This window comes from Rhododendron vialii, chromosome 2a (genome assembly GCF_030253575.1).
Source record: "Rhododendron vialii isolate Sample 1 chromosome 2a, ASM3025357v1".
NCBI lineage: Eukaryota > Viridiplantae > Streptophyta > Magnoliopsida > Ericales > Ericaceae > Rhododendron > Rhododendron vialii.
This window is the reverse complement of record NC_080558.1, coordinates 36,101,816-36,122,941: the sequence shown is the minus strand read 5'-3', so window position 1 is coordinate 36,122,941 and position 21,126 is coordinate 36,101,816. Positions and strand designations below refer to the sequence as shown.

The 21,126-nt window shown below is 39.3% G+C and overlaps 3 protein-coding genes and 1 non-coding gene across 4 annotated transcripts; 3 read left to right on the top strand and 1 right to left on the bottom strand.

Moving 5' to 3' along the window:
* Positions 1-1,144: 1,144 nt before the first annotated feature.
* Positions 1,145-3,476, top strand: LOC131317483 (protein neprosin-like). Its single transcript, XM_058347030.1, has 5 exons — positions 1,145-1,324; positions 1,430-1,522; positions 1,604-1,801; positions 2,787-2,942; positions 3,372-3,476. Exons 1-5 carry the CDS (start codon positions 1,172-1,174, stop codon positions 3,474-3,476), a joined length of 705 nt encoding a protein of 234 aa, XP_058203013.1. The 5' UTR covers positions 1,145-1,171.
* A 6,925-nt stretch (positions 3,477-10,401) lies between these two features.
* LOC131318324 (small nucleolar RNA R71) lies at positions 10,402-10,508 on the bottom strand. The gene has a single exon (XR_009197647.1). It is a non-coding gene; the product is annotated as a small nucleolar RNA R71 (small nucleolar RNA).
* A 1,114-nt stretch (positions 10,509-11,622) lies between these two features.
* Positions 11,623-14,462, top strand: LOC131317482 (uncharacterized). The gene is made up of 2 exons (XM_058347029.1): positions 11,623-12,124; positions 12,226-14,462. Exons 1-2 carry the CDS (start codon positions 11,623-11,625, stop codon positions 14,460-14,462), a joined length of 2,739 nt encoding a protein of 912 aa, XP_058203012.1.
* A 4,295-nt stretch (positions 14,463-18,757) lies between these two features.
* LOC131316506 (uncharacterized) lies at positions 18,758-19,171 on the top strand. The gene has a single exon (XM_058345903.1). The coding sequence runs from the start codon at positions 18,778-18,780 to the stop codon at positions 19,126-19,128; it is 351 nt and encodes a 116-aa protein (XP_058201886.1). The 5' UTR covers positions 18,758-18,777; the 3' UTR covers positions 19,129-19,171.
* The last annotated feature ends 1,955 nt before the right edge of the window (positions 19,172-21,126 follow it).

The following is a 21,126-nucleotide window of genomic DNA, read 5'->3' as shown; positions in this document are numbered from 1 at the left end:
CGCCGTGAACAAGTTTTTCGCGGAATCGTGCAATTGTAGCTGTCTGTTTTCGCAATCAATGGTTGAGATTGCTTTTCAATTTGGACTGGTGAAAATTATTTTAATTGATTTCAATTAATCCGGACCGTCCAAAAACACTTTGGACGTATGCGATTGGGCTCTGTAAATCCATTTTTACGGAAACTTCTGTAAAAAAAACATATTCTCTTTACAATCTACCTAGCTAGATTTCCTTGTGAATGAGTCTTATACTATGATTTATTTTTAGTTTAGACAAATCTTTCGTAATCTGTCTAGATTTTCCTATATATGAATGCATCTTCAATACATCATTCCCTGTGCCCATTTTTTCCCTGATGAATCACACGAGATTTACCGATAATCCCTTAACTTTCTTATTGTGTATGTTCATGCATGGACAGGAAAACCCTAATCAAAAGGCATGCAATAAAGATAGGATTGTTGGTCTCATGTGCCTATATATCGATGGACAAACTAGTATTTAAATACTACATCTCAAGGGGAGATTGGAGTCCAAATATTTCTCTCCCCAAAATACCTTGTTGTGTTACTAACTCAATCACAAGTCAGGTATGTATGTATTTCAAATCCAAGCCACTTTCTCATTTCACCATTTTCGCCGGCCTGATAATTTGCTTTTATTTGAAAACTGTGATACTTTTTTATACGTAGAGAAATTCTAGTATATTTTTAGAGACGAAAGAACATCATGGATCAGTTGTCAGAGAGTTACCGGAGGCCGGGATTTAAACGCCTGACATGAACCATGCAAGCTTTTAGCACTTTTACCACTTGATCAGTTAGCTAGACACCATGCAAGTTCATATGAAGAGAATCAGGAATCTGCAATGTGAATTAACGACAAAGAGGAAGTCAAGATCTTTTGCTTTTTTTTTAAAGTTAAATAAAGGGATATATATATATATATATATATATATATATATATATATATATATATATATATATATATATATATATATATATATATATATATATGTAGTTTCGTTTTCTGTTTAAAAATTACAAGTACAATGGCACCTGTCCATATGATGTATATCGATGTTTATGTTTGTGTGTTAATTTGTTCCTAATTATGTTTGTCAGATCACTAAGTCTTACTCTACTTTAATTTAATTTTGTAGACCAATCCATGTATTTATATGGTGTTCTACTACTCTGTGCGTCCTCTTTTCTTGTTGGCCACAATGGTACGCAAGAAGGCATAGTTGTATCTAGAGAAGAAGAGCTGGACTTGGAAAAGCAACTTGAGCTTCTCAACAAGCCTGCAGTCACAACTATACATGTATGCCAAAATCATTCATTGTTTCGAATATTAATGAAAAATCTCTTTTGCTCCTTAGGCATGCATGCATATGAAACTAATAACAAGGGATTGTAATGCTAACAGACTAACTATGGAGATATAATCGATTGCGTGGATTTCTACAAACAACCAGCATTTGATCATCCCTTGCTGAAGAACCACACTTTCTCTTATGAGGTTTATTGTCTCCACATATCCTCCTCTACCTCTAGCATAAAATTGGATAACTAATTTTTTGGAATGATTTGACTCTTGCAGATGAGACCTACTTCATTACCTAGAAGAGTAAAAGATCAAGTTTCGCCAAAATTTGCCAAACCCGTGACAAGAGGGCTAAAGGGAGGAGGTTGCCCTATTGGGACAGTTCCTATTAGGAGAATCACCGAAGAAGATCTCATCAGAGAGAGACTCCGTTCAAAAATAAAGTCATTTGAAGATAACTCTCTGGGTACTCATGTAAGTCATCCCTAGTCTTTTTTCTTGCATAGCAAAAGAAGGGAATAGTAGTCATACTTCATAGTAATATAGATACTAGTATTACTTGTTTTCCCTATTCATGCCTCATCAGTTCAGAGCTACATTTGGTCATATATTCACATGCTTCTATAAGAGAATATAATTGCTTACTGGATTCATAAAAGGGATTTTATTTGTAATAGGCTATAAAGCCTATAATTCTCCCAACCACCATGCATGAGGAGAATTAACAAGTGACAAAAGAAAAGATACTCAAAGAAATGAACATATTTTGTGAGTTGAGAAGTAATAGAAACACTCATTGGGCGTTAGATATTAGGTTATTTTCCTTATTTATTAAATTGTGTTATATTGAAAACTCAAACATAAGAAGTGAGGCAGAGACAGATTCAGATTTAGACATGCGAATTGTCAAATTAAGAATGGGGACACGGTTACTATGGTGGACAAGGTGAAAAGATTTAACTGTGCTATGATATATTTGGTTTTATTCACACACATTAAATATGTAAATGTACCATGTGTTTATATATTTATACATATGCATAATTTTCACCTTATTTTCTTTGAAGACCATAATTTAACTACTAAAATATGTTTTACTTCTATGGACTGACTTCTACCATTTCTCCACCCATGTGTAAATTCAGACATGCGCATTGTCAAAATGTTCCCACCTTGTGAGACGTGAAAGCAACGACTAGTTTGGTGTGTCGTTGCTTCATAGATTCATACCAACTAGAGTTGTGCTTGCTTTCAGTATTCACTGTGTACGAAAAGTCAATCCAGTCATGAAGCTTGAACAAAAAATATTAGGAATAATAGCAATAATATTACATGCATTATGCATAGATGTAGTATCTACTAATATGCATATATTATGCCAAATCCAAATCCAAAATGGTGAAAAGGTAAAGATTCAACCAATTATAGTTGACATGATTTTTGCATTTATATTGCTCAGTATGCCGTACTTCGAACAATGGCTAATTCAAACAAGAAGTTTGTTGGAGCTGGAGCACAAATTAGTACACACAATCCACATGTTGATGGTCGACAATATAGTGCAGCAAGAGTGAAGATCCGAAATGGGCCTGACAGTTTAGAAACCGGGTGGAGGGTAAGTCTTCTGCCTTTGTCAAAATTCAAATTCTCAAATTAATGAGTGATTTAACGTATAGATTACCGTAGTCTACCTCAGATTCTCTATTCATCCCATTGAGGAAAATATAAACCCTAACCTAGAGAAGAAAATAGAGAGAGAATCTGAGTTTCTCATTTCTTGAATTCGACATATAATTCCTTTTCTTGATTACAAAGGGAAAGATACCAGCACCATATATACAATTCTACACAGCATAGTTAGCTTAACAAACTAACTAACTGACTAACGACTCACTAATCAACTCACTTAAACACACTTAATGACTCTTACTAACGTGCCCCTGCAAACTCATGGGCGTGCCAACAACCATGAGTTTGTTTTTAAGAAAAAGAAAACGAGTTGTAGACAAAGACTTGGTAAAAACATCTGCTACTTGATCTTCAGTACCCACATGATGAACAAGAAGTTGCTTTGATAAGACTTTTTCACGAACAAAATGGTAGTCAATCTCAACATGCTTTGTTCTTGCATGAGAGACAAGATTGGTAGCCAGAGCAATTGCGGACACGTTATCACACCAAATTGTTGGAGGAACAGGAAAGGAAATACCAAGTTCTATCAATAAATTCTAAATCCATGTAACTTTAGCAGCAGTTTGGGCAAATGATCTGTATTCAGCCTCTATAGAATATCTAGCTACCGTATGTTGTTTCTTGGCACTCTAAGAAACAAGATTGGATCCCAAAAACAAACAATAAACAGTGGTTGATCTCCTGTCTATTCTGTCTCCTACGCAATCTGCATCTGAAAATGCAGTTAAAGACAGCCACTAGGAGTATATAACAGCCCTTGATTAAGAGAACCTTTTAGATATCTAAGAATTCATTTCACAACCACAAAATGACTATGTTTTGGGGTATGCATATGCTGACAAGCAAGGTTGACAACATAAGAAATCTCTGATTTTGTAAGAGTCAAATACTGAAGAGAGCCTACTATAGCTCTAAACCAATCATTATCAAAGAAATCTGGATCTGGATCATAACGTGCAGGTTTGGATGAAGAAGGAGAAGGACTAGGTTTACAGTCCAACATGCCTGCTTTGGTTAAGAGATCAGTGGCATATTTGGTTTGGGACAAGAGAACAGTAGAACCATGTTATAGAACTTCAATCCCAAGAAAATAACTGAGAGAACCAAGATCCTTCATCACAAACTTGGAACTGACAATAGACATTAACTCTGTAATATAGAATGAATTGCTTCCAGTATGCAGAATATCATCCACATACACTAAAACCAAAGTAAGACCTGCAGATGTTTGCTTGATAAACAAAGAAGAATTAGCTTTGCTCTGATGAAACCCTTATTGGATAAGAAAATCAAAAAAGACAGAATACCATGCTCTTGGTGCTTGCCTCAATCCATAAAGTGCTTTAGAAAGCTTACAAACATACTGTGGATGAATGGGATCCTTATATCCTAAAGGTTGTCTCATATACACATCTTCATCAATTATGTCATGCAAGAAAGCATTGGACACATCTAGTTGCTTTATAGGCCAAGCATTATGAACAGCCAAGCTCAGAATAACCCTAACAATGGGCTGCTTAATGATAGGGCTAAATGTTTCTGTAAAATCAATCCTTTCAGTCTATTGGTTTTCATTTTCAACTAACCTGGCCTTATATCTTGCAATAGTACCATCAGAATGTCGTTTAATTTTGAATATCCACTGGCATCCAATGACATTGGCCCCCAAAGGAGGAGGGACAAGAGACCATGTACCCTGTTTAACCAATACTTTGTATTCCTCACTCATAGCTTGTTGCCAAACTATATGCCTTAGAAAAATTTGCAGGTTCTTTTTCTGGCAAAAGAACAGGAAAATCAACTACATTCACACTCAAAATAGCTTTTGGTTTGAAGATCCCATTTTTAGATCTGGTGACCATAGAGTGATTGGGAGATGAAATAGGAACATTAGTAGCTAGGAGAAGGTAAGATAGGAACAAAAGTTTTGGCAGGTTGAGTAACCATTTCAGCAGACTAAGGTACACTGACATTGCCTGTTTGTGTGACTGGACTAATAGTGAGTGGATGATGTGTATTGTATATGTTGTTGGAATTCACTGATAAAACCCTTCTTGCAAAGTTTCAACCATATGCAGAAATTCTGGTTCGCTTGCATTGATATCTCATTTCCATGCATTCTTTAACTGAATAAACGAATGTGCCATAGTTCTCCAACATTTATAATCCTTGGCAAAATTGGCCAAAAACTTTTTTAATATTGAAAAAGTTCAAATTTTGCTTCTTTTTTTTTTTGGTCTCAGGTCGATCCAACTCTATATGGAGACAATCGTCCTCGATATTTCATACGTACGGATGTAAGTTTCTCATTTCCGGTGCATTTTGCTTAAATTTGTGCACTTAACATTTCCTAGACTTATGATTTATGTATTTCTATGTATCAGGCTGGAGGATTTCATTGTTTCAATACTAGGTGTCCAGGATTTATTATCGTGAGATCAGATATACCACTTGACGAAGTTGTGGACAGAGTTTCCATTGTTGGAGGGCCGTTTTATATATTTTTGAGCTACATCATTCGGGTAAAACTAATAATTTCTTTATATTTATACTTTCGTTATGTTACGAACTTCCGATCCTTTTATTCATGGGGTGCATTAGTCAATTGTGCTTATAAAGAGGATAAATTTGGTAAGCATCTGGATTCGAGTAGCATACCATCGGAAAAACTTCCATGAGTAATTTGGAGATTTTCAGGCTATTTTTTCCTTCCTACCAATTGTAGCCTCCCTTCACCACTGCCAGAGAGATGGGGCGCGTAAGATTAACTGTTGTACACACAATTTGGTCTAACTGCCCTAGTAAAATTTCACTTTTTTATGTGTCATTAAAGCTTTAAAAAATATTGTTCCATAGTTTTTCAATTATTATTTCATCTTTCTGACTCCATCACTACTCGTTTCAGGACTAGGCTAACGGAAACTGGTGGTTTGTAACTGGATCCAACCATGATGAGGTTGGATTTTGGCCGAAGAAAATATTCACTGGACTTGGAGACTTGGCTAATTATGCTGAGTGGGGAGGCGAGGCATTTAGTCCATTGGGCACCAATCCAGCGCCAATGGGCACGGGACTGGTTCCCGTAAAGATTCCGAATCATAATGCATACTTTTGTGAAGTTTTAGTCCTCAATGAATATGGCCAGACAGTAGATGTTGATAACACAGAAGAATTTGCCGATGACCATAAGTTATATGGAGTCAAGGATCTTGGTATAGGTGACAGTGGACGCTTTGTCCAATATGGTGGCCCCAGTCATGTGATACTTAAAAAATTTTAGTTTTGATTCATGTATTCAAATCTATATCCTATTTTCCTTAGAATAATGGCAAAAGATTATAAATGAAATAATCACAAGAAAAATGAGACTATACTGGAGTAATTGCTTTATATATTGACATTAACATGGAGAAATGGCATGTGGATTTCAATTACTTAGTGAGAATAAATTCTTTTCACTAGAGGTGGAAAAGTGGGGTTTTCCACTGCCACCTTTTTTGATCCTACTGTGTCTTAATTGTTAATCTGAACCGTTCATCTTGTAAACCCCACATAGTAATGTATCCACGCAAAAAAAAAAAAAAAAACATGATCAGACATCATAAAAAATTGAATTTTGCTTTGCAAAATGGATAGTTTATCTTTATTATTATTGACATAATCAAAGAGTCCATTTTATAAACTAAAATTCAAATTTTGATATATGTATTGACCTCCAATCAAATTGATTTTTTGCATGTAGTACTAGATTATGGGTCTTAAAATATGAATGGTTCAGATTACAATAATAGACGCTCGGTGGGGCCCAAAATGGACAGTGGTGGAAAAGACCGGCGGTGGATAGAATTTATTATCATCTATCTAGCTATCTATCTATCTATGCTATATACTAAGCAAATGTATTTTGCCTTTATATCCATCCAAACCCTCTTTCTTAATTTTCTAGATTTTTAAAGAGAGAGAGAGAGAGAGAGAGAGAGAGAGAGAGAGAGAGAGAGAAAGAGAGAGAGAGAGAGAGTAATTGAGAGAGGAAAATGTCGGAGAGGGAGGGAGAGAGATGTGGGGGGTTGAATATGGAGGAGAAATTATCCTATGCCCATAGGACATCGTCACGTGGTACCCCAAAATTATTTTTCACACATATATGTCATTCGGTGCATATAATAAGACCAATGCTAGCGTGCATCAAACAGGAGACCGAAGAAAATGTTAAACTATCTTTTTATCAGCTAGAGTTATGCCCATTTGATGCATGGGCTCGAAAAAATCAATGTAGTTTTTTTATCTCATGCATCGAACGAGCACAAACGCTAGTACAAGTGAACAATATTGTTTAGTATTCTATGAGTTAGGAAGACTCACGAGATGCAAAGTTTCCAAGGCATTCCATCATAAGAGCAACTCCAATGGAGTTGTATTTTGCATCCGGAACTATAATAGATGAATAAAGTGGTTAAAAGTTAGATGTAAAATAGAATCCACCTCTCTCTAATGGTAATATATAAAAAAGGGATGGATAATTAACTAACTTTCTCTCCTCATTTTTTTCCAACTTTCTCAACCCTAACTCAAGTACTACTTCCATTAAAAAATAATTTTGGTATACGATAATCAAGGACTTTAAAAAAAAAAATTAATTCTGCCAAAAAAAAAAATTACTTCTGTCCCAATTTTTTTTTACTTCTCATCCACTTCAATTCCACCATTTACTTCATTCATTTGCTCTCATCAACTCTCAACCACATCATTTACTTAATCCATTTACTCCCCATTCTCAACTACACCATTTATTTTAGTCATTTACTCTCATCCACTTTCAACTACACCATTTACTTCAATCATTTACTTCCATCTACTCTCAACTACACAATTTACTTAAGCTATCTATATATAGACCTATCCTCCCCATTATCCATTCTCACACTCAAATCTATATACAGTCTCCTCTTTTAAAAAAAAATTCGGCATCAGCAGTTTAACCGAAAGAATATTACTGGGAGAATTTGACGAATCTTCCTCTGATGACGAGGATATCGCAATGGCGCAATTGATCATGGCCAGGCAGTATCGAAAAATGAAAAGAAGACGCCAACGAGGAGGTCATGTTGGTTCTACAAGCGGTCGAGGCTGGATCCCCCGTAACAGAGTTACTGCCGACCAATGAATCAATGCTAATTACTTTTGTGAGTATTCGCTCTATGACGAAAAGTTGTTTCGCCAATGTTTTCAAATGAGTCGACCCTTATTTCCAGAGATCTTGGGTCAACTCCAGCAACATGACGTGACGTTCGTCCAAAGGAATGATGCAACGAGAGCTGCAGGTCTTTCTGGTATCTAAAAGATGACAGCAGCTCTGAGGATGATAGCATACGGGACGCCTACTGATAGTCTTGATGAGTATCTCAAGATTGGAGAAAGTACAGCAATTGACTCTCTTCGAAGCTTTTGTAGAGGCGTTATCTCCATTTTTGAAGCAGAATACCTGAGAAAACCAAATGAAGCAGATATTGTAAGGCTCCTACATGTGGGCTGATAGGTGCTGAGAAGCACCCATTTAATTCTTCTAATTTATGCCTTGTTAAGTCCATTTATATTATTATTTGGAGATTAGTGATGCGTTTCTTGTGTTTGTAGATACTTGGAGGCTTGACATTTTAATGAGTTAAAGTGCAAACTTTAACAAGTTTAGAGACCAACTTGAAGCATGTTCCAAAGTCTAAGGACCTAGGGTGTAATAACTCTAGTATTAAGTCATGTTCTGGCCTGACAAAGAAAAAAAGCTGCGACGGTAATTGAAAAAAAGTCTTCTAAAGGAAAAAGGGTTTTTCAGAAGCACGAGGTCTGCGGCAGAGGGGATTTTGTTGAAGAACAGAGAATAGGGCTACGCATAAACAGGGCTCCAGCTTCCATGGCCGGCTAACTCCATCGTCTAGGAGAAAGATGAAACTTCGCATCAAGTAGTAACTCTATTTTATGTATGGGTTTTAGGTTTATTATTCGGATCGATTGTATAACTAAGAACCCTTTCCGTTTCAATTGAATGGAATGATTTTGATGGTTTTAATCTATTGAGTATTTGTATGCATGCTTTCAAATACAATTTATACAATAGTTTTCATTGATTGTGGTTGGAGTTCTGAGATAGATTATACTCGTAAGACGGGCCGTGCCATTAGATGGCCAGACCGTACTTCTGAGACGGTCCGTGCTATGGGATAATTTATACCTTTTAACAACTCAATTATTTTTCTAGACGATTATTGCTAGGGTTTGCAAGCCCTAATAATAATCCTTCCTGATTCGAATAATTAATCTCGCTTATGCATGTTGGAGTTACGCGGTCGAGGTGGATTCGAACCCTAGATTTTTCTCTCCAATCGTTACAAATTCTCCATTTAATTATTTCTCTTAGTTTAATAAATTCTCCAAATTCAAACAACCAAACTTCTTTTGCCCGAATTAATCTAAAAATTAATCGAATTTGTCGTAACTCAGCCATACTATCTCCGTCGGAACGATACTCGGTCTTGACCACTATTCTACGGAGTAGTAGTTAATTCCAAGGTTTTATAAATTTATATTTGACACGGAACGATGCGGTCAAATTTTGGCGCAGTTGCCGGGGACAGTTTGCACGGTTGCATTAATTTAATTAGTTTTTAGTTTAGTTCATTGTTATTTATTTTTATTTTGTTTGTTAGTTTTGGTACTTTTAGCTACAGGTTACGAGGCGGCAAAACGAGTAAAGATCACTGTGGAGAAGCGATGCCGTGATATAAAAGCGATTTCGTTGACCCACTGTGAGTTTGTTCTTCTTTTTGGCAAATTAGTGTCTGTGTCTGGAGTACCCCGTTTTTACACCTGACGGGTATTGAACTTGCATGCTTGGTCGTCGGTCTTTGGAATCCGAACTCGTACCTCTTAATTTGGATTTAGATAGGAGACGTAGGGTTAACAAAAAGACCAACTTAGTCACAATGGCAGATGATCCTAATGGAGAGAGAAGGGTTGTGATACCTGACCCCCTCCCTCTCAACTCACACTTTGCCCCCACGGCTTACACTGCACCATCTTGTGTACGATTACCCGCAATCACGGCTAATCAGTATGAGATTAAGCCTGGTACACTTCAAATGCTCCCTAAGTTTCAAGGGCAATCTCAAGAGGATCCATATCAGCACATCACTGAATTTGAAGCCCTCAGTTCCACGCTTTTAATTCATAATTTTCCGATGGATGCATTGAGATTGATTTTGTTTCAATTCACTTTGATAGGGAGTGCCAAACATTGGCTTAGTACTTTGCCAACTAATTCTATAACATCTTGGGCGCAAATGAGTGCGGCATTCCTTAAGAAATTCTTCCCCATAGGAAAAACACTTAGACTTCGGCAGGAGATTACCACTTTCCAACAAGCTGAGAATGAACAGTTCTATGAGGCTTAGGAGAGATATGGGGATCTCATTCGTAAGTGTCCGCACCATGACATACCTAAGTGGCAATTAGTACAGAGTTTTTATTCCGGGCTGCATCCGCAGCATCGTGTGATGGTTGATGCCTCATGTGGAGGCTCTGTGATGGTTAAGAATGAAGAGGATGCTTGGCAGTTGTTTGAAACTATGAGCGAAGGGTCCTTGCAAAATGTTTCTTTTGATAGGAGAGGTAAGTCAGTCATTACTGGCTCTGATAAGCCACGAGGTATGTATGAGATCAAACCATCTCATGACCTCAATTCCAAAGTCGAAATACTGACTGAAAAGGTTGAAAAACTTCTTTGTATGGGACCGGCCACCTCACAGCCTCCACTTTCTCAGGAGGCATGTTCTTTATGTGCTAGTCCGGCCCATTTCATCACTGACTGTCCTGCGGCCCCACAATTCCCTATTTTTGTGGAGGAGCAGGTTAATGCTGCACAAAGGTACGCTAATGCACGAGGTTTCTCCCAACCAAGTAATGATCCGTATTCTAATACTTACAACGCGAGTTGGGCCAAACATCCTAATTTCTCATGGAGATCGCAAGAGCAGGGTAGTTCCTCTGCCCAGCAGCCTAGGCCTTTTAATACTCCATTTAATCCAGCTGCCTATCGCTCACAAAACCGCCAAGCACCCACCCAATCCATGCGGGATCCATCCTTCGAGGACAAGGTGTTGCAAGTGCTTGACCGTTTAACTGATACCCAACAACAAGTGCGTTCTAATACCCAGTCCATCTCGCGGCTCGAGACCCAAGTGGGTCAAATAGCCAATTCACTCAATCGTAGGGAAGAAGGTAGGTTGCCCAGTCAGCCTGTCCAACCCCTTGGAGGACAGTTTGTGGTTCATGACCCGTCTCCTGCTGATGCTAAGGTAATCATGACTTTGCGCAATAAGAGAGAGGTCGAAACCCGACCAGAGAAAGCGAAATCGAAGTAGCACTTGGCTCCCTCCGACCCCGATGACTTTGGGGAGGAGAGTTCACAGAGTAAGGAGGGAACCCCTCCAGTCACACCTACATCACCCACTTTTGTGTTAGCGGGTCATAAGGTGCCACCTTATGTGCCTAAAACCCCGTTTCCATCCTGTTTGAATGCACCATCTCCTTTTCCTAAGAGGGGAGCATCTATGGAGGATACCCTTGAGGTATTCAAGCAAGTGAAAGTTAACATCCCACTCGTAGATGCCATCAAACAAGTCCCAAATCATGCGAAATTTCTAAAAGACCTTTGCACTCAAAAGAGGAAAAATCGAACCAATGTGTCCAAAAAGGTCCTTCTTACCGAGCAAGTGTGCTCTGTTTTTCAGTCGGACGCTCCCCTTAAGATGCAAGATCCTGGTACCCCGACTATTGATATAGTCATTGGAAAATATGCCATAGAGCATGCACTTTTAGACTTAGGGGCTAGTGTCAATTTGATTCCGTACTCGGTGTACGAACAATTGGGGCTTGGGGAGTTCAAGCCCACATCGGTTACCTTGCAATTAGCTGATAGATCCATTAAGGTGCCCCGTGGAGTAGTTGAGGACGTTCTTGTCAAGGTTAATGATTTTTACTTTCCGGCTGATTTTATAGTCCTTGACACAGAACCGGTGCAAACCCTTAAAAAGCAGACTCCAATTATTCTTGGTCGTCCTTTCTTGGCAACCGCGAATGCTAATATTCATGTTAGGAGTGGAGAGATGAAGGTGACCTTTGGGAACATGACCCTTAAGCTTAATGTTTATAAGGCACGAAACACCCTCCAGTGGAGGAAGACTGCTTCGTAGTCGATGTCGTGGAGGACTTGGTGGAGGAGGCATTGCCTTATGTTTTGACTGATGACCCATTGGCTGCTTGTCTGGCACACTTTGGGTATGAGGAGTATGATATCGATCAGTCCATTGAGGAGGTGAATCTGTTACTTAATAATTCACCTCCAAAGTGGACAGCGCAGTTTGAACCTCTTCCCGCACTTTCTGATGAGACCGCCCCTTCGTCTATTGAGGCTCCACCGAAACTTGAGTTGAAGCCACTTCCGGCTAATCTCAAGTACGTGTTTCTAGGTACCAATGACACCCTTCCGGTTATTATTGCGTCTGACCTTTCTGTCACACAAGAGGGTCAATTGGTTGAAATACTTAAGCACTATAAGAGTGCGATAGGGTGGTCTGTGGCAGATTTGAAGGGTATTGATCCCTCCGTGTGCATGCATCGCATCAATTGTGAAGAGAATGCCAAACCATCACGTGAGATGCAACGGAGGTTGAACCCGAATATGAAGGAGGTGGTAATGAAGGAGGTTGTGAAACTCTTGGATGCGGGTATCATATACCCCATCGCGGATAGTAAGTGGGTGAGTCCCACTCGGGTGGTGCCCAAGAAGTCGGGCATAACTGTGGTCGAGAATGAGAGAGGTGAGCTTGTCCCGACACGCGTCACCACGGGGTGGCGTGTTTGCATTAACTACCATAAGCTCAATTCTATGACTAGGAAAGATCACTTCCCATTGCCTTTCATTGACCAAATCTTAGAGCGGTTAGCGGGCAAAAGCTATTATTGTTTTCTGGATGGCTATTCCGGATACAATCAAGTGCCCGTCGACCCTGCAGACCAAGAGAAAACTACCTTTACTTGTCCTTTTGGCACTTTCGCTTACCGGCGTATGCCATTTGGTTTGTGCAATGCACCTGCTACTTTTCAACGGTACATGATGTCTATTTTCTCTGACATGGTGGAGGAGTTTCTCGAGGTCTTTATGGATGACTTTTCGGTTTTTGGGACCTCGTTTGATGATTGTCTCCGTAACTTGAGCAAGGTGCTTAAGCGATGCATTGAGAAAAATTTAGTGCTAAGTTGGGAGAAGAGCCATTTTATGGTTCAAGAGGGGATAGTGTTGGGACATGTGGTGTCTACGAGGGGGATTGAGGTCGATAAAGCTAAAGTTGACTTAATTTCGCGACTCCCTCCCCCATCTTCTATTAAGCAGATTAGATCCTTTTTAGGGCATGCGGGCTTTTACCGCCGCTTTATTCGTGATTTTAGCAAGATTGCTAAACCCTTGTGCGATCTCCTCGCCAAGGATGTGCCATTTGTGTTTGACGAGGCTTGCATGAAGGCCTTTGTCAAGTTGAGAGATGCCTTGTCCTCCGCACCTATTATGCAGTCACCCGATTGGAAATTACCTTTCGAAATCATGTGTGATGCGTCCGACTATGCAGTTGGCGCTGTCCTTGGCCAACGGGTTGACAAAGTTTCCCATGCGATTTACTATGCGAGTAAAACCCTCTCCGATGCTCAATTGAATTACACTACTACGGAGAAGGAGTTACTTGCTGTTGTTTTTGCATTAGACAAGTTTAGGTCGTACCTCCTCGGGTCTAAGGTTGTTGTGTATTCTGATCATGCTACATTGCGTCACTTGCTTTCTAAGAAAGATGCGAAACCTAGGCTCATTAGATGGATTCTGTTGCTACAAGAGTTTGATTTTGAAATTCAGGACAAGAAAGGTTCCGAAAATTCTGTGGCCGACCACTTGTCGAGGATCCTTGTTGACTCCTCATGTGACATTGTGCCTCTCCATGACTCATTCCCCGATGAGCAATTGTTTGAGGTGTCGCAAGTTCGGCCTCCGTGGTATGCTTTTATTGTTAATTACCTAGCCACTGGTGAGATTCCTTCGCATTGGTCCCGTCTAGATAAGGACCGATTCTTTTCTCAGGTTGGGCATTATTTGTGGGAGGATCCGATACTTTTTAAGTATTGTGCGGATCAAGTGATTCGGCGCTGTGTCCCCCAGTGTGAGTATCATAGTATTTTGACATTTTGTCATACTCTTGAATGTGGGGGACATTTTAGTGGGAAGAAAACGGCGACAAAAGTGTTGCAGAGTGGCTTCTATTGGCCAACTCTTTATAAAGATGCCCACGAATTTTGTAGGACGTGTCTTCTGTGCCAACATGCCGGAACATATCCCGCCGAGACATGATGCCATTGAACTCCATTCTAGTGGTAGAGTTATTTGATGTGTGGGGCATAGACTTCATGGGACCGTTCCCTAATTCTTTTGGGAATGAGTATATTCTTGTGGCGGTAGATTATGTGTCTAAGTGGGTGGAAGCGGTGGCCACGAAAACGAATGATCATAAAGTTGTGCTCGAATTCCTTAAGAGCAATGTTTTTAGTCGGTTTGGCTGTCTGAGAGCGATCATAAGTGATGAGGGAACCCATTTTGTTAATAAGTATTTTGCGGCTCTAGTGCGTAAGTATTCTATCACACACAAGGTGGCGACACCTTACCATCTGCAAACTAGTGGCCAAGTTGAGGTTTCAAATAGGGAGATAAAGAAAATTCTTGATAGAACGGTTAGGACTGATCGCAAAGACTGGTCAACACGACTAGACGATGCGTTGTGGGCTCACCGAACTGCATATAAAACTCCTATTGGCATGTCTCCTTACCGGTTGGTTTTTGGTAAGGCGTGCCACCTACCCGTAGAGTTGGAGCATAAGGCGTTGTGGACCATTAAAAAGTTTAATTTTGATATGATTGTTGCTGGGTCTCATCGTCGTCTCCAATTGAGTGAGCTAGAGGAATTGCGTAATGATGCTTATGAGAGTGCACGCATTTACAAGGATAAGACTAAAGCTTTTCATGATAAACATATTGTCCAAAAATCCTTTGAACCAAATCAAAAAGTGTGGCTTTTTAATTCTCGTTTGCGTCTCTTTCCGGGTAAGTTGAGATCAAGATGGGATGGGCCCTTCATAATTCAAAAAGTTTTTCCCCATGGGGCTGTTGAAATTAAAGATCCACAGGATGGTAAAGTTTCTAAGGTTAACGGTCAATGTTTAAAACCATATGTGGAAGGTATTTATGATGAGGAGGTGATTGAGGAAGTCGACTTAGTTGATCCGGTTTATCCAGATAATTGAGTTTTAAATGAAGTCTAGGAGACTTTAAATCCATAGAGGGTGAGATACCTCTAGTTATTGCCGTGCTCGAACGGCTTCCAACGGTCTGGTATAGCCACCTTGTCAAAGCTATGTATGTAGTACTTAGGAGGTTGGGTCTGGCGGCAGGCGCGTAGTTAGCAGCGAGAAATCTGTCTGAACCATCCGACTTTAGTGTCCAGCTTGGCGGAGATTGCTTCATAAGCCGAGTGGTGGGTAAGGAATCTGGTAGCCCCAGAGGGAGTGACAGCCTATTAGATGATGGCACCACTTCTCAAGATATCGTTGAATCCTACGCATATTGCTCTTCCAACAAGTAAGGAACCACAGTCTTTGGCAAGGGAGAAAAGTAGTACCCGTGTCTTTCGCGTGAAGAAAGAGGTGGATTTTAATTGTTGTTTATGTTTTTTATCCAATCTCTTGAGTTTTCTTTTCTTTTTGTTTAGTTTTTGTTTTGTCAGTTAGTTTTGTAATTTATTTTTGTATCTTGTTTTGGTGGAGACTAACACATTGCAGGATGTTTCATTCAACTTGGGGGGCCTCTCGGCCGCCATATCTTTTCTGCTTAGTTCTCCCCTCGAGGTGATATTCTTCCTCCCTCTTTCTTTCCATTGCCTTGTTTCTTTTAGTGCCTTTGCAATCACTGAAGGCAGTGATTAGTTTAAGTTGGGGAGTGGAGAATACTTTGAGTGCTTTCTTTAGTAGTTTGTTTAGAGTCTTCTAAAAAAATTGAGAAAACTGAAAATTAAAAAAATTGGGAGCCTTTTTGCATGAGATTGTTGTGTGTTGTGCTCACTTGTTGATTACTTGAGTATAGGTATGCTGCTACCATTTCGATATCTTTTTGGCAGAGTAGTTTCAATTTGCTAGACTGCTGCAGGCACTTTTGTTTTAGCATTTTTGCACATTGCACGTCGGGCCTTGATTGTTTTTGAGCTGTGATTTGACTATTCTTAAAGGCTATGATTAGTGGAGACTTATACCCTTGTGAGCTTTTGAGCCTTATCTTTTATTGGAGTGGTGTCAATTAAACTCTTTGTTTGTCATGGAAAGAAACACATTTGTTGTCAATCTCATCATCTTTGATCGCCGAGTGTTGGAACTTGAATGCGTAACATTATCTCTTGGTTTTAGTTTGTCACATGGATGTTACACCCCTAGGAGAGGATTACAGGCACTTTCTTGGTATTTGGGCCAATTCGTTCCTTTGTGTTCACATTTATCCCTTGCGAGCTACATTGAGCCTTACAGATTTAGCCTTTTCTTGGTTAGCTCCACCTTTCATATTGTGTTTGGAGAAAGGTGAGAATGTAAAGGTTAATTTTTGGATAGATTGTTGAATTTTGTGAAGTATTGGTGGTGTCCCTTAAAAAATACATAACAAAATACTAAAAAAAAAAAGAAAAAAAGAAAAAAAGGGCACCGATAAGTTGGGAAAAAGAGGAATGGTTGCTTTGTAATTGAAAAATGTTGAAAGGTTGGAATGAGAGATAAGGTGGAGTTGAATTGTTAGCAGGGTACACATTGCATATTTGCCCCGTTTAGTTGAAATACTCGCCTATTCTCCCACACTTGAATCTATTTTTACCCTAGACTTGATACATTATCCCATCCCTAATGCTATGACCTTGAATAAAGTCCTGTTTGATCTTAGGGGTGTTGGGTTGAGGATTGATTGGTGGACAGTTCCAGTACTTGGCATTTTGTTCATGAGATTGTGTGTCCACTATATAAAGCGTTCTTTTCGTGTCATAGTGTGCGGAGTACTTTGCTTTCTATTTACGTAACCTCCAAACCGCACACTCGAGAGTTCATAATGCACCTTGTTTCGAGTGATTTCATTTGTGAGTGCATGACACGGTGAGAATTGAAGTCGAAGCTCGGTCCAGAGAGAGTGATTGGTTATTGTTCATATGTAATTGAGGCCTGTATTCACACACGCTAAGCTTAAGTGCCACAATTTATTTTTTGAATTGTTAGCACTCGGAACTATGTTTGCCTTACTATATCTTTGTGGTAGCTTTGTGTCCTCTACTTGATATGTCGATGAGTGCATGACAGGTTACCATTCTTTGTATTGAAAGGTTCCTCGTGTTTGTGGGTGTTCACTGCTGATAACCCTCGCACTTTACGAGACTAAACTCGTCCTACCGGACCACCCAGGGGTTTAAAAGAACTATCCATTTTATTTGTTTTCTTTAGTTGCATTTTATTTTCTTTGCTCGAGGGCTAGCAAAATGTAAGTTGGGGAGTGTGATAGGTGCTGAAAAGCACCCATTTAATCCTTCTAATTTATGCCTTGTTAAGTCCATTTATATTATTATTTGGAGAATAGTGATGCGTTTCTTGTGTTTGTAGATACTTGGAAGCTTGACATTTTAATGAGTTAAAGTGCAAACTTTAACAAGTTTAGAGACCAACTTAAAGCATGTTCCAAAGTCTAAGGACCTAGGGTGTAATAACTCTAGTATTAAGTCATGTTCTGGCCTGACAAAGAAAAAAAGCTGCGACGGTAATTGAAAAAAAGTCTTCTAAAGGAAAAAGGGTTTTTCAGAAGCACGGGGTCTGCCGCAGAGGGGATTTTGTCGAAGAACAGAGAACAGGGCTACGCATAAACAGGGCTCCAGCTTCCATGGCCGGCTAACTCCATCGTCTAGGGGGAAGATGAAACTTCGCATCAAGTAACTCTATTTTATGTATGGGTTTTAGGTTTATTATTCGGATCGATTGTATAACTAAGAACCCTTTCCGTTTCAATTGAATGGAATGATTTTGATGGTTTTAATCTATTGAGTATTTGTATGCATGCTTTCAAATACAAGTTATACAATAGTTTTCATTGATTGTGGTTGGAGTTCTGAGATAGATTATACTCGTAAGACGGGTCGTGCCGTTAGATGGCCAGACCGTACTTCTGAGACGGTCCGTGCTATGGGATAATTTATGCCTTTTAACAACTCAATTATTTTTCTAGACGATTATTGCTAGGGTTTGCAAGCCCTAATAATAATCCTTTCTGATTCGAATAATTAATCTCGCTTATGCATGTTGGAGTTACGCGGTCGAGGTGGATTCGAACCCTAGATTTTTCTCTCCAATCGTTACAAATTCTCCATTTAATTATTTCTCTTAGTTTAATAAATTCTCCAAATTCAAACAACCAAACTTCTTTTGCCCGAATTAATCTAAAAATTAATCGAATTTGTCGTAACTCAGCCATACTGTCTCCGTCGGAACGATACTCGGTCTTGACCACTATTCTACGGAGTAGTAGTTAATTCCAAGGTTTTATAAATTTATATTTGACACGGAACGACGCGGTCATGGGCAATCAACGTAGTTTTCCTGGAATGCTAGGCAGCTTGGATTGTATGCACTGGCAGTGGGACAAATGTCCAACTGCTTACCACGGCTTCTTCAGCGACCGCATCGAAAAACCCACTCTCGTACTTGAAGCAGTTGCATCGTATGATTTGTGGATTTGGCATGCTTTCTTTGGCATGCTAGGGTCATTCAACGATATCGACGTGCTTGATCAATCCCATCTCTTTGATGATCTGAGTGCCGGTCGTGCCCCTCCAGCCCATTTTGTCATTAACGGTACTCAGTACGACATGGGGTACTACCTTGCTGATGGTATCTATCCGAAATGGGCGACTCTCGTCCAAACCATTTCTCAACCACAAAGAAGAAAGAAGTAGCACTTTGTGAAGATGCAGGAGGCATGTCGCAAGGATGTTGAAAGGGCATTTGGTGTACTCCAAGCACGTTGGGCAATTGTGAGAGGACCGGCGCGATTCTAGGATGAGGAGGATCTAGGCTACATCATGAAAACACGTGTCATTTTGCATAATATGATAATTGAAGACCAACGTTATCACAATGCTAGTGATGAAACCAATGAACTTCTTTCTTCCAGCCCAATTCAAGTCTCGAGAGATATCACACCCGCATTGGTTGATTTCTTTAAAAATAACTGCAGGATTCGATCAAATGAGATACATCATTCACTCCGCAAAGATCTTATTGAACACCTATCAGCCCGTAATGGAGATGAAGACTGAGGTTCAAATGGTTCTGCTCTAGTAATCTTCTAACACATTTTTCGTGTTGTGGAAATTAGCTAAATAAAATGAATTTCATTTTCGAGTCTTGTACTTCATTAGCTAAATAAAATGCATTTTATTATCGAATAGTACCCAATGATTACATCAAAGTCATAATTGCTAAAGACTATTACATATGATAATAAATTAAAAATTACTACAATTAATAATCGGGAAAATCAGAAAAATAACCACTCGAACTTGAGCTAGCCGTCCATTTAGCCAAGATTTCACCCTTGCGATATAGGTAATAAGCCTTCATTTAGGGGTCTTGAACCAAATCCAAGTCCATTTGCATATAGTCCTATCTTCCCTCTCTTTTTCCTTCATCGCTGCCTTCCTCTCCTCAAGCGCCACCCTCTCTCATCATTTGCCATAGTCCTTTCCAAGGCCGCGACTCTCCTTGCTTCCATTTCAGCTCTCCTACCTTCCTTGTCAGATGTAGTTTGGTTGAATTTTTCCATCAAGTTTAAAAATTCACATTCCTCGGTTTCTAATTTTTTGGTCTTCAATAGTTTTGCCTTTGATGCCTTACATCCAGTAGGCCTCTTTCTTGGAGACTAAACACTACCTTTACTCGTAGGATTGCTATCTTCCAATGTAGTCGCCGTGTTTAGAACTTGAGAGAAATCAGGAGACTCTGTGTTTGAAATTTGAGAGAAATCAGAAGATAGAAGGACCGAACTCGTATCCATTTGTGAAGATCTTTGGTCCGACCGGGCGGGGTTTAAATCCGCCCACTTCATACTGAGTTCTAAGATTGCCCAGCAACAATCCAAATTGGCGAATGGTTTCTTTTCAGTTTCTTTGTAATGTTTCTTCGCTAGATTAACCTATACGCATGATAACAAAATAATTTAATTAATTATCAAAATCAAAATATTAACAAATTATTATGAAAATACAATAATAATAATATTCTCGATTTATTACCTCATTTTGTTCTATAATTCCACTTTGATGTTGTCTTTGAATTTGCTTTAAATATCCACGATATTTGTTGCAAGCCTGCTGGATGACTTGTCATCGAGACTTGATAGAAGCATTCGTTCCTACATCGCCTCTTATGAATTCGGTGTATTTGTTTGCAACTCGATCCCATAATTTAGATCGTGCTTGATTGGTACCGACAATCGGATCTTGATTAACACACAAGTAAACATTATAAATTGCTTCATCTTGATCGGAGTTGAACGATTTTCCTCTCGCACTATGACTTCCCTAATTGATACACCATTTTTTATGAAGGGTGTTTGTGAAGAATAGAGAAAAATTTTGTTGTGTGAAATCCTATTAAAAACACACACATTTATAGATAGGAAAAAAAATGACCGTTGCTATTTTTTGTGATCATCAAAACATCCGTTGGGTCAGCCAATGGTCGGATCCTCATCAAAAAAAAAAAAAAACAACCAACGATCGGATCAAAAGACCCGTTCGCTGAGATTACAACTATTCCCTTTCCAACTTTACTCTTTCTCTCTCCCTCTCTCTCTTTCTCTCTCTCTACGAACCACACCGCCCTCTCTCTCTCTCTCTGAAATCAGTTTTGGATGGCGACGAGGGTTTCAGAAGGTGCAGCCTGGAATCAAT